The sequence below is a fragment of the Branchiostoma floridae genome, chromosome 7 (assembly GCF_000003815.2).
Source record: "Branchiostoma floridae strain S238N-H82 chromosome 7, Bfl_VNyyK, whole genome shotgun sequence".
In the NCBI taxonomy this organism is placed as follows: domain Eukaryota; kingdom Metazoa; phylum Chordata; class Leptocardii; order Amphioxiformes; family Branchiostomatidae; genus Branchiostoma; species Branchiostoma floridae.
In genome coordinates this window covers 14794794-14808221 of record NC_049985.1, presented here as the reverse complement: position 1 = coordinate 14808221, position 13428 = coordinate 14794794, and the positions used below count along the sequence as shown (strand labels likewise).

General features: G+C 40.2%; 1 protein-coding gene across 1 annotated transcript; it reads left to right on the top strand.

The window, feature by feature from the left end:
* Positions 1-373: 373 nt before the first annotated feature.
* On the top strand, positions 374-13024 carry LOC118420064 (fibroblast growth factor receptor 2-like). The gene is made up of 14 exons (XM_035826769.1): positions 374-692; positions 1163-1468; positions 1763-2047; positions 2193-2459; positions 2614-2810; positions 6270-6323; positions 6818-6992; positions 7243-7350; positions 11314-11495; positions 11617-11730; positions 11864-11975; positions 12143-12239; positions 12534-12633; positions 12950-13024. The coding sequence occupies exons 1-14, from the start codon at positions 374-376 to the stop codon at positions 13022-13024; spliced, it is 2391 nt and encodes a 796-aa protein (XP_035682662.1).
* The last annotated feature ends 404 nt before the right edge of the window (positions 13025-13428 follow it).

Sequence of the window (13428 nt, the reverse complement as noted above, 5' to 3'; positions counted from 1 at the left end):
TCTGTTTAGGGTTCTGTTGCCTGTTTCCCCTTGGCTAGAAAAAGGGTCAGGTTACATTATCATATGTAGCTGAACATTCCGTTAGTTGGAGTGAGCTATTCCAAGACGGGTGTGTCTGTTTGTGTCTGTCTGTGGTCAATGAAACTTCAGAACCTATTGATTGTGGTACCTTAAATATTGAAGTATCTTAAAACTTAATCAGTGGGTCCTTCGTTTGTTCTCAAGGGTAAAAAAATTTCAAGAAATAAAAAAAGTAACATAGAAAGGTACTGAATCATCGAAAGACTACGACTAGTAAAACATTTAGATAGATTTTTTCTATCTTACGAATATTATTTTTTCAGTTACCCTGGCAGATGTAACAGTCACAGTAATGGCACCACAAGGCGTTCTTGTGGGTCAGCAGGCCATTATCAACTGTACCATCAATCCTGACCAAGGAGCAGCAGTAACCTGGACTAAAGATGGTCATGTGGTCCCTGATGCAAGTACAACTGTACATAGACATGGAGCTGGACCCATTAACAACGGTCGTTATAACGAATACAGAGACAGAGACATAGACATTGTAGGCCGGGCAAGTCTTCGGATCCAGAACACCAGCCTGAGTGATAACGGGGAGTTCTATTGTACTGTTACTGTGTCCGGACCTTTAGTGGTGGGACCAGATTCTGCTGTCCTCACTGTCTTCGGTAAGAAAGAAGTATGAATCAAAATAAAGATAAATAATAACTATTTCGGTCAAAAATCATGTCCAAGGTTAAATTCTCAAAGTTAAGTTGTGCTCATCAGTCCAGTACCAGCATTGATGATAGGATCCCACCCCAATGACACTTTATGAAGTAGCGATATATTGCAAACGCTGAAGAATAGTTTCTACCAGGTATCATTAATCAAAAGCTAATTACACACCTGTGATGAATAAATCACAAGCTTGTTTGCCATTTGTAGCTTAGGTATGTATTTTGGTTATCATCGTTTTAATAGCCTTGTACCTTTTATTGACATGTTTGGAGACAGACTAATTGATTGATTGATGGGATTAATAAAATGCATCTCATAGGAAAGCATGGATATCTTGGCGAGCTCTTCTTGTTAGGTTATGCAGCCTGTAGGTCTCTCCAAATTTCTCTTTCGTTAAACGTGGGAGTTTTCCCTCTAGGCCGCACCGGCCCCCCGACCATCTCCCTCTCCGGCACCCCCAGTACCGAGTATCCCCTGACCCTGACCTGTACCACGGCTGGAGGGTACCCTGCTGCTACCATCGGCTGGTACAGAGGAGATGAGAACAGGACTGGGGAGGCTGAGGATCAGACTGATGTGGAGGAGACTGACGGGAGTGTGACGTCATCACGGCAGTACACCTTCACACCGACTAAAAACGACACCGGCGTCTCCTATAAATGTGTCGTCAGTCAGAGTGTGCTGCAGATGGATCTTGAAGTTGAGACTACGCTTAATGTCACATGTGAGTTATATTTCTACACATTTGCCTACTGTCACTACTTATTTTATGTTCAAATATTATTAGATATCATTGCTGTCTACAAAAGCAAATGATTAATTCGTGTCATTTTTATTTAAATTCCATACACCCAACTGTCTAAAAAAACGTTGTATACATATTATGTCGCCCCAACACTTCAGAATGCTCATATTATAAGAAAGCGTAGCTTTTTATTCCTGATACCATAATTGTCCATTGAGTATCTTGATAATATTTACGTTGCTCATACCATTTGAAACGTTCTATCTAACCTAGACCCAGCACAGATCACCCCCACGCCTCCGGTGACCACAACAGTCATCGTCGGTCAGACAGCAAATTTCTCTTGCCCTGCCGAGGGCAATCCAAATAACTTCACCTACATCTGGAAGGAGGGAAACCGTACCATCAACTCTGCTCATGAAGACCAGTTTAGTCAGAGTGATGGGGTGCTGACCATCAGTAATGTGCAGAGGAACCAACATGACGTGGTGTATACTTGTGATGTCAGCAACAATATTGGAAGAGCTGACACGGCTTCTACAACACTAGACGTACAACGTAAGTTTATTCTCATAATGATAAAAAGTTTTGAAATAAACTTTGGTTTGGATTGAATCTTTAAATGATTGTACAAATGGCATGAGATGAACGTTTGGTATTTCTCCTTTACTCAATTTTAAAGTTATATTTTGTTCCGTCTCAGATGCCCCAGATGTGTCAGCTCCAGAAAACGTGACAGTAAAGGAGAACGATGACTTAACTGTCCAGTGTGTTGCCGCTGCTAACCCTGCTGTCAGCAGTGTGGAGTGGAAGAAACAGGACAGCCCAACAGTTGTGTCCAACAACGCTACGCTATCAATTTCAAACATCCAAAAGGGAAACGCTAGTACCTACGTGTGCACAGCGCAAAACACACTTCATGATAACAGCACTGGGACTGGAACAGCGTCAACTGTTGTCATTGTGCAATGTAAGTCTCTGCATATTCACATAACAAACTTATAAAAAAAACACATCTTGTTTCTTCCTGTATCACCAAATTATTTGATGTATTTTTTTGTGATCATAATAAACACTTTACAAGGGAACATTGTTAAATGTTGTTTATGTAAACTTTCCCCCAGATGCCCCGTCCAAACCTCACCTGACCATCAGCGCCAGCCCGGTATTAGACACAACAATTGTGACCCTGACGTGCAATTCTACCAGCGCAGTTCCCGACCCGTCATACACATGGAAGTTCACAGCCCAGGGACAGGCTGAACGGGACGTAAACTTTGGAACCACGACTAACAACGGAGGAACACTGACCATACATAACGTACAGCGTGTACATGCAGGGCAGTATAAATGTACGGCCAGTAATGACGTAGGGGACACGGACAGCGATTTAATAAAGCTGGTTGTCAACTGTAAGTACTTTTTTGTTTATCTCTGCATTATTTGGTAAATGTAGAAACTTAGAGAACGCGGTGTTGTTATTGTTGCTTTTTATTCTGGGGCTTACCTTACCTTAGGCCTTAGTTCCTGCCGCAACACTGCTATATTGCAGGCGAACATCAATGTATCCAGCAAGATATATATAGCTGACTATCACAGTATTTTCCTGTCATGCACAAATGGGCAGACTGCAAACCCACATATCATGCAGCATCAATGACAGGCGCTGTTACTTGAAAATTAACTGCCTTAGACAATTCAAAGTAAAGACAGACAGGATTTCAGAAGGTGCATTGATCATTCTGTTTATGTATCTTGTACAGTTATTATAGCCAACTTTTTATTTGACTTAATTAATAGTCCTGTTCTCTGTGCAACAGCTGGCTTTATTACACTGAATGGCATGCTGCACGTAACCTTTGTACACTTAGCTGTAAGCTTTGTTTAATGCTATTCCTATATAGGCGCATCACTACACTACAAGTTCAAGGAAAGACAAATTTTCAAGCTACTAGAACTTTATAACAAACACGAATTCCTACAAATATCCTGCCATAGCTCCACATCTATGGGCTTTCCCACCAGAAGGAGTGAGTATTACAGCTGGATATGATGTCCAATGGAATGTTCAGTAACGGCGGCCAACCCACCAGTACAAGACTTTTCCTGGACTATGTCTGCCGGATCCCTGATTACCTGCATGTATGCAGGTATAGTTTTCACGGGCGTGGGAAAATTTGGAAGCTGGGGATTTAGGGCGCTGTATCTCGAGAACGGATAGTGCGAGCACGACGATTTTTGGTACGTGGGTTGGGGGTGGTGGCCTGACACTCAGGTTTGATTTTGGGCTCCCTGGCGCTTGAACTTGACATTGAAGGTGGCATTTTTGGTGTTTTGGGGGCACTTTTGGCGCTGTGTGTCCGGAACGATACGCACCATTGCGACGATTTTTGGTGCATGGGTGGGAAGTTGTTGCCTGTTGCCTAGGATTGACTTTGGGCCTTGTCGCGTTTGAACTTGACGCGGCAGGTCGAATTTTGTGTCCGGGAGGGGTATTTCCGGAGTTATATCTTCTGAACGGTTGGTGCCGGTGCGATGATATTTGGCACATGTGTCGGCGGTGGCTGAATAATTCTCAATTTTGATTTTGGCGCCCTTGGTGCTTGAACTTGACATTTTAGGTTACCTTTTGTGCGGGCACGGGGCGTGTGCTGTATCTCCGGAACGCAAGGTGCCATTGTGTTGCTATTTGGTACGTGAGTTGTTGGTGGTGTCCTGGTGGTGAGGTTTGATTGTGGGCCTCCTAGTGCTTGAACTTGATACTGTATAGGTTGACCCTGTTTTGGTGTGGTTGGGGCATCCCCCCAATATCTGCTTGGTTGGGTTTACAAGTAGAACCATAATCTGTTGTGCTGCAGCGGCCAGTGTGTCACCTTCAATGTATCAGGTTACTTTGTATCAACAGTGTCTGACCTGCCAGATGACATACCTAGTCTAGCTAGTATCTGTTGCTGTATTTGTTAGGTACAGTTTGAGTTTGCTTCTTAGTCCGAGTTTGTGGTGTTTTGAGAGCTGTGTAGTACTGAGTTTAAAGTTCTGGTACAAGTTCCTTTACCCTGTTTGGCAATCAGCAGAAGGTACAACTTTCTAAAGTGGAGGAGAAATGTATAGAGCTTGAGTGTAAGACAAAGGTACGTGTATGATTTTTCCTGTGTTTCTTGTTGTTTCTTTGGGGATGCCATTTTCGTATTGTATGCAGGTAATTTGTAGTTTGGGGCTAGTCATATTCGCTTGATTTTTGGGCCTGCTTAATCTATAGTACGGTAGAGGCTTTGTTCTGTTTTAAATTTGGTATCGTTTGTTGCATTTTGTCACTGCAAAAATATGATGAAATTGTTTCCCCCTCTAAGCAACTGCTCATTGATTTTGGGGGATGTTTGCTGGGTGTTCACTCTGACTGCAACAGCTTTCTGAACTTTTTAAAGTTGCCAGCAGCTTGCCATCTATGAATGGGATTGACAAGGACATTTTGAATAGTAAATTCTGCTGTACAATTTGGCTTAGGTATTTCAAGAGATTTAGGTTTTAGTTCAGGTTGGACGGATTGAATAAAATATCATACCACCCTAATGCTGCTGGATGGGGGCTACCACTATTCATATTGTCTATAGAACTACTGTAAAAATATAATTTGTCAAATTATGCAAATAACCTTCCAGTGTCAAGTGATATAACACTCCAGAAATAAATCTTTAATGAATATCATTGGTACAATAAGGAGATTTAGCAGCTGCATTAGGTCAATAGGAAGATATCAGTACTGAATATATCATATGTAACAGAATAACTACATGGGCCATCTGAGACCATAAAAGGTAGGAAAAGTCGTCTCAATAACTTTAAGGTACTGTGGTTGGTTATATTTCTACATGCTTTACACAAGTTTATTTGTCATGACAAATAAACCTGCATACACATTTGAGAAATGTACCAAGGGTAAGAAGTATATTCTAATACACGCTAAATTGTAACTGAAGTTAAGGTTGATATTGGTCAAACACCTTTTTTGATTGTCTGGAATATGAAAAGTTGCCACTATGTAAGAATCATGCAATCACATATAACACTCTCAAGGAATAAGTTGGAACAGGAAGTCTTGGTAATCTGTCTGTCTCCACGGTGTTGCTACAACATAAAAAAATCTTCTGGTAAGTACAAATATAACAATTAAAATTGCATCTAAGGCATGGATGTTTGAGACAATTGTATGGTTTAGGACATTGACTTTTTATCACCACCCTTGTTTCCTTACAGCAGGTGGAAACAGCAACACAAACATCATCATACCTGCAGTATCCGGATCCGTAGTTGGGCTTTTGGCTATCATTGGTGCTGGCGTGCGCGTGTTCACTAATAAGAGAAGGAGGTCAGCTAACGGTACGCTTAACCGTGTCATTTCACTGCTTTCTTATTATACACGTATACAAAATTCTTCACAAGACATGACTTATTATCAAAACGTTTCCCCTTTCCAAAAACAAATACTTGTTATTTCAGGAAAAGCTGTCGAAAATGATTCCAACAACTTGCAACTGGACCACATGGTAAGAAATTACAGGCAAGATCATAAATGTAACGCAACCATATAACGTTACATACTGATATTGATATTACGTTAGTAAATATATATATATAGAATTGACTTTAAGATACTTTAAACACCCTTCGAACGACAGTAACATTTTCAGTTATTTTCTACAAGTAAGTTTTGCTTGCAATATGATTCTATCAGATATTCGAATATGTAAGAAACGTCAATTGTGCTTCCTTCCACTTCCAGCATGGCAAGTCAGACGACGGTTACCAGAGTCTACGGATAGCCCACAAACGGACAGTAAGAAACATATCACATGATAAGTGTTGCATTTTCGCTACCATGGAAACAGCTATTATATATACAGAGAAAGGAAACGTGAGAGGAATGAGAAAAAAGGAGAGGAAGAAGGAGAAAAGTAGAAACATCATCCCTACTAAGATTAATGAATTATTTTAAAGATTATATATTAATTCCACGTATCGTTACAACGGATTTAACTAGTCACAGGTGTATGTGAAAAAAGATGGACTCCTTATTCTGACTAATTCCTTTTGGTACAAAAACGCGTTAGAATGCTTTGTATTTATATGTTTGTGCAGTCTGATCACACGTATCAGGGGTTGACAGCACGCAGTAAGGACGAGGTATTTTATTTATTTTTTAAGAAGAAATCAAATTTTGTTCGTATATTTGTACATCATGGTGGATCCTTAGTACTTTTGTCCTCCTTGGATTTAAACAAACAATATAAAAGTGTGTGTTATGAAAACAAAACCTTTCCCTTTATACAGTCCTCAGCAGATATGGCGTATGAAGATGTGAAGACACCATCGGAGTTTCCACGAGATCGGCTGGAAATCAAAAATCAACTTGGAGAAGGCGAGTTCGGAGAGGTCTACAAGGCTGAAGCCTGGAAGATTGCAGGGCTTCCCGGTATGACTACATTGGTCGTGAAGACAGTGAAAGGTAAGCCAGGGCGTTTCGAACATGATTCTAACCATTGTCATTCTTGAGACACAACCCAATAATTAAAACTAATGGCATCCCAAACTAGCAATAGCATAATGATTTGAATATATCATGCAGAATTTTCACAGCTTTGATATATGACGGGCTCGATTTGAAGCAAAATTGAGGAATATGTGGAATATTTGTGAAACTTATATTTGACACAGATGAGGTAGTTCAATGATTTGCTGATATATTGATTATTCAGGGATTACAAAGGATGCTTCTGGTGCTTTTTTCAAAGAGTTGGCGGTCCTGAAACTCATCGGGACTCACCCAAATGTCGTGTCGTTTCTGGGCTACTGCACGAACACGGGTAGGTGTTAACCGTATTCATACCGTGCCATGGAAAAACGAAAACGTGGGAATTTTTTCCAACATAGTTGGACATGAAATTTTTGGAAACCTTACCAAATTTGGTATAGCTCTAGCGTAAGCCATTCTGGCGTTATGCGAGATGAAAGTTGGCACAGGCCTTAAAAGCCCCTCCCTAGGTCTGAACAGGGTTAAGTTCCACCTTGTCATTTTTCGGTAGTATGCATGCAGTTCTGAATTTTTTTTAGAAGAGGACTTAATCAAACTGTGCGTGTTCTAACATCTGTTGATTTGTTTTCATTATATTTCAGCCATACATAGTATGGTGAAATATATTGTATTCGTAATGTTTCTTTCTTTCTTTCTTCTTTCTCCTGTCAAATCTTCAAAGTGATTCATCTCCGCCGTTCCTGGACCGAATGACCTGAAATTTGGCACAGGGGTAGAATGGGCCAATACCTTGATGTTTTTTTTCTCAGTTTTTTCATATCTGCCTCTAAAATGATTTTATTGAGATTTTTTGGTCAATTTTAGACCAAAACTGTATATTTTGGCCCCTGTACCCTGGTATTACAACCAAATGAGCTGAAATTTGACAGAGATGTGCCTTAATAATGCCCCCATATAAATTCGATAACACTTTTGGTGTACAGTACAACAAAATGCTTATTTTTGCGATTTTTTGACCAATTTTTGACCAAAAAAGGACACTTTTGGCCCCTGTACCCTGGTATTACAACCAAATGAGCTGAAATTTGACAGAGATGTGCCTTGATAATCCCTTCATATAAATTCAATAACACTTTTGGTGTACAGTACAACAAAATGCTTATTTTTGCGATTTTTTGACCAATTTTTGACCAAAAAAGGACACTTTTGGCCCCTGTACCCTGGTATTACAACCAAATGAGCTGAAATTTGACAGAGATGTGCCTTGATAATCCCTTCATATAAATTCAATAACACTTTTGGTGTACAGTACAACAAAATGCTTATTTTTGCGATTTTTTGACCAATTTTTGACCAAAAAAGGACACTTTTGGCCCCTGTACCCTGGTATTACAACCAAATGAGCTGAAATTTGACAGAGATGTGCCTTGATAATCCCTTCATATAAATTCAATAACACTTTTGGTGTACAGTGCAACAAAATGCTTATTTTTGCGATTTTTTTGCCAATTTTTGACCAAAAAAGGACACTTTTGGCTCCTGTACCCTGGTATTACAATCAAATGACCTGAAATTTGGTATAGATAGGCATTAGATACTTGGTAACAAGATTGAAGTAAAATTTTCGACATAAACAACTTTAAAATGATTAATTTTGGCACTTTTCTGAGGGGAAATTTGTTTTCTTTTGGCCTCCTGACGTGACCTTCCGTGACCCCGCACAGAGCCACACCTGTGCGCGTCAGCCGGAGAGTTAATTGAATCAAAGACCTAGCCAATCAGCGAAGAGGAGGCCAAAGGCTAATTAATATTCATAAGCGGGGCCTCATGATCCCGTATATAGCAGTGTTCCCGCCTGGGGGAGCGAAGCCCGCCTAAGGCTCTCGCATTTTAGACTATTCAGAAGGCTTTATATTGTATCAGTTCTTAGGGGCATATCTATGATAATCGCAGCAGTCACTTAACTTCTCTTCAGGAGTTTAGCGTAACACTATTTCAGGTCAAACCGTCAAAGGCAACTAAAAACAAACTTTAACGTTACTGAGTTCAACAGTACTTATAACTTGTTATCCGAAGTTGAAACGCTAGCGATGGTATTTTCCCTGCGCTGTTAGCTCCGTGCGACTGTTGTTGACGGTCTTATAACGGTATATTTTGCACCCCTGTACCCTGGTATGAGTAACATTTGGTATAGATAGGCATAAGATAGTTGGTAAAATGATCCAAGTAAAATTTTTGGCATAAAGTACTGTAAAAGGCTTAATTATAGCACTTTTTTTAGGGGAAATTTGTTTTCTTTCGTTCTCCATGCCATGACCTTTCGGACGTTCACCCCACAGACCCGACATCTGCACCTGCGTCTAGCCGGCAGGAAGAGTTAATTCAATTAATGGTTCAGCCAATCAGCGAAGAGGAAAGCGAAGGCTAATTAATATTCATAAGCGGGACCACACAATACGTTAACTTGAAGACTCAGGCCGTACAGACTTCTCACCAGGATTTTTTCAAAGCGTCGGACAGGGGTCCGGGGGCCGCCGAATGTCCCTGGCGGGGTCCAGGGGCAGGGCCACTGTGGGGGGAGACCCAGGTGGGCGAAGCCCCCCCGGAAGCTCTTGCATTTTAGACTATTGAGAAGGCTTCTTTTATCAGTTTTTTTAGGGCCATATCTACGATAATCGTAGCAGTCACTTACTTCTCTTCAGCAGTTTGACTTTAAAATATTTCGGGTCAAAGCTTCAAAGACAACTAAAACCTCATAAACAACAAACTTTACTTAGCTCAACAGTATACAAAAATATTGTACGGGTTGCCATCCTTAGTTGAAGCGCTTATTTATAGCGCTAGTATCTTCGCTGCGCCGTTAGCCGCCGTGCGACTTTTGTTGACGGTCTGATATCCCTACGTCGCCGCCTCGCTGATTTTCCCACGGACATGTTTCAAGAAAAATACCCAGCAAAAAACGCTGTTCTGCGTCAAATTCTATTCTATAAAACATGTGGGACTCAGTGTTACAGTCTAAATATTTTGTAGAAGCACCGCTGTAGGAAAGAAGGTCCAAGCAATGTAAAACATCACGTAGCATGAAGTTCGCTGTCTGTCAACTGGCACACAGCACATGACTGTTTGAAACTCTAACTTCTAAGTCTAATCAACAGCCGTGTTTGATTGATAGCCGGCGGTCCTTTGATGAAGTCGGCGAAAGGTGCGTTAGTTAGAAAATCTGCGTTTAGTTTTGATACGTAATTATAAGTTAGACAGTGGCGAGAATGATTATTTTCTCATCAATATTTCTCTTCAGAATTATTTGAACTTAATTGTACATCTAAACAATTGGCTTACCTGTGCAATGTTTATATGATTAATGATCTCTAGTCAATAGATCAGCATTTTCTCTATAGTGACCACCTGTCTATAGTGGCCACATTTCTATCACTGGACTGGAACTTGCGAAAACTGCTGTATTTTCTCCAGAGCAAATGCATGTGTTCCTAGTGCTGTTGTTGTTTGACATAAACTTTGAACATTTAAATTGTAAGTAACTTTAAACTGCCAGAGTTTCAGCCCAAGAAAACACTCTCAGCGCCAGGGTATGAACAGACTGACCAGACAGACGAAAATAAATCCTCGAACAAGGTTCAATCGTATCTTCCGGGTCTGGCAGGAAGTTGTTAAACTAAAATAAGAATAGGCTTGATGGCTGATTGCATACAAAGTAAAACAGTTTAACAGTTTTACAGCTTGAAGAAAAAAAACGCTCCTACAGTACCTGCACCTGCTTGATAATTATTAAATCGTATGCCCTACTTGAATAAAAAAAGTTCACTGCAATAATAAATGTACCAACATCACAAGGAGCTTATACTTTTTTAAACTGACACCTAGGTATCGTACTGAAAATTGTTAATGACATTACATGAAGTCATTCAACAATTTTCAGTCATGATGAAAATTTTCTGAATGGAAGGTGTGATTATTGTCATTTTCTGAAAAATAGAAGCAAGCTCTGTTTTTACCTGGAATCAATTCACAATACCAGTCCACTTTGGGGGATAATGTACTGTTAAGATGATGTTCCATTTTTGCGCAGGGGTGATTTGGAACAGTCCAATGTTGCGTGGGAAGGGGTATGGCTGAAATATGCTGTATTTGCTCTTAAGCAAATGTCGGCCTTTCTAGTTGAATGATTTTCTTTTAATGATGTGCCAGGGTGTTACGACGTCCGCTCTCACATATCTTACAGACTTAATTGTATAGAGAGCTGAGCGATTGCATGTTTCCGTTTGTATGTCATTAGAGCCGTTCTACCTGCTGCTTGAGTACGTGTCCGGAGGGAGTCTCCAGTCCAACCTCCGTACCAGCCGCACCCAGCAAACATACGGGAACTTACATGGCGGCAGCAAGTCCCTCTCCTCACGAGACCTCACCAAGTTCGCCTGGGACGTGGCCAAGGGGATGACCTTTCTGTCTTCCAAAAAGGTGAAGCATCTTCAGTTAGTTCTGTATTCTAATACAGACGCATGTATCATAAAAACTTAGTCCAGTCTTAAGCCAAAAATTAATGTTTAGTCCAACACTCAAGTAGCAGTTCCTATTGCAGATCCTCCATCGTGACCTGGCGACAAGAAACGTGTTGGTTGCCGAAGATAAGACCTGTAAGGTGTCTGACTTCGGCTTCTCACGAGAAGGGGATGAGTATGAGAGAACAACTAAGGTAGCTATTATCTACAAGTTTGATAGACTTCAAGTTCGTTAAGCATATGTTTTCGTGTTTTATTGTAACCTTTGTAAATTTGACAAGACTGATATCTACTTAACTTTAATTGATATATGAAAATCGTTCCCAGACCCGTCTGCCAATCCGCTGGATGGCCCCCGAGTCGCTCTTCCACCGGAAGTACACCATCAAGACGGACGTCTGGGCCTTCGGAGTACTGCTCTGGGAGATCGTCACTCTCGGTGGGTTTATATGATGCAATTCAAAGTTATTGCCATACATATTGCCAACCATATTAACAATTTAGGTAACGAACTTAATATTTATCATTAGAAAAATTAACCAGGTCTTTGCTGATAAATTGTGGCCATTACACTTTGCAAATGTAAGTTTAAGTAGTTTTCCTCAGGAGCCACTCCGTATCCTGGTATGTCCAAACGAGAAGTAATGGACGGAGTGCAGCAGGGATACAAGATGGACAAACCAAAACACTGCGATGACAAACTGTGAGTAAGAACTGTTAATTGATAGCAGTATAGTAGTTTAGAGCAGAAGTCATAGAAAAGTGTAAACATTTAAAATTCCTTTATCAATGATATATATCAATTGACTTTTCGAAAAAAATACAGTGGCAGAAGGTTGTTGACCGAGCATGAAGTCCTTTATCTTCTAGATACTGGTTGACATGTTCGATTGTTCAGGAAAAAACGCACACCCCTGTAGCATTTGGAATATATATATCTCGCACTGTTTGAATTAAGAAGGCAATGTTGCCTAACTTTTTTACTGAAATACTACAGCTACTCCCTGATGATGAACTGTTGGGATGCTGATCCCGCTGGGAGACCGGAGTTCCCGAAGATCCAGCAGAGTCTGGATTCACTGATGGAGACTGAAAATGTGAGGACAACCTCTCATTCATTCAAAGTGATTTCAACAGTAACTAGGCTAAGCCTTTTTTTAATGTAATGGTTTTATAGAAATTGGTTTACTGTATTAATCTATATCTATTGACAGTATGTGACCTGATAGTCCACACAGAATGCAATTTAGCCAATGACAAGAATTACAAAAATTGTTATGTATGAAAATCTATTTGTTTGTCATAATTCAATATTGTGTATCTGGTGCAATACCGTGATCTTTGTCTGAATTTGTTCATGTTTCATTGTACTCAGACATCTTTCACTATGTGTCCCTTTTCCCTCTCACCTAGGACTACATCGATCTGGCGAGTCTGGATGAGAACACCTACACAAGTCTGCATACAGCCTCGGACGAGAAATACTAAGATGACTTCATTACTTCTGCAGCGGAGCTTTTGGTTTCCCCAACATTTTAATTGCTTGTTTGTTTTGTAATGAGTGGGAAAGTTCCAAAGCTATACTCACGACTAATCCCTTTTACTTCTTTGGAAAATGGTTGTATCTTAGCGGTAAAAATAGTAAGGTAGTGTTTGTATTTTTCCTTCATATTTTTTTGGCAAAGGTTCGTCGCACTGTTTTCGTGTTAAGAAAGTTCGCATTCAGTATTGTAATACATAACGTTGTATATAATTCACGCCTAGATACATGCTGCACAATAATAGCAATATCAATTTTATTTTAGGGTAGTTTCTTTTGATTACTTTGTGTGTCATATTACATAATCCAAGATTATTCTGTGTCATAAATCTTAATTGAATCTGATCTGAAA

Excerpts from the sequence above, each read along its gene's own strand:
- LOC118420064 (XM_035826769.1), top strand. The coding sequence starts at position 374 with ATGGCACCACAAGGCGTTCTTGTGGGTCAGCAGGCCATTATCAACTGT. Across the intron at positions 7,351-11,313 it reads GGGCTACTGCACGAACACGG|AGCCGTTCTACCTGCTGCTT; the intron begins GTAGGTGTTAAC and ends GTATGTCATTAG. Across the intron at positions 11,976-12,142 it reads CTGGGAGATCGTCACTCTCG|GAGCCACTCCGTATCCTGGT; the intron begins GTGGGTTTATAT and ends AGTTTTCCTCAG.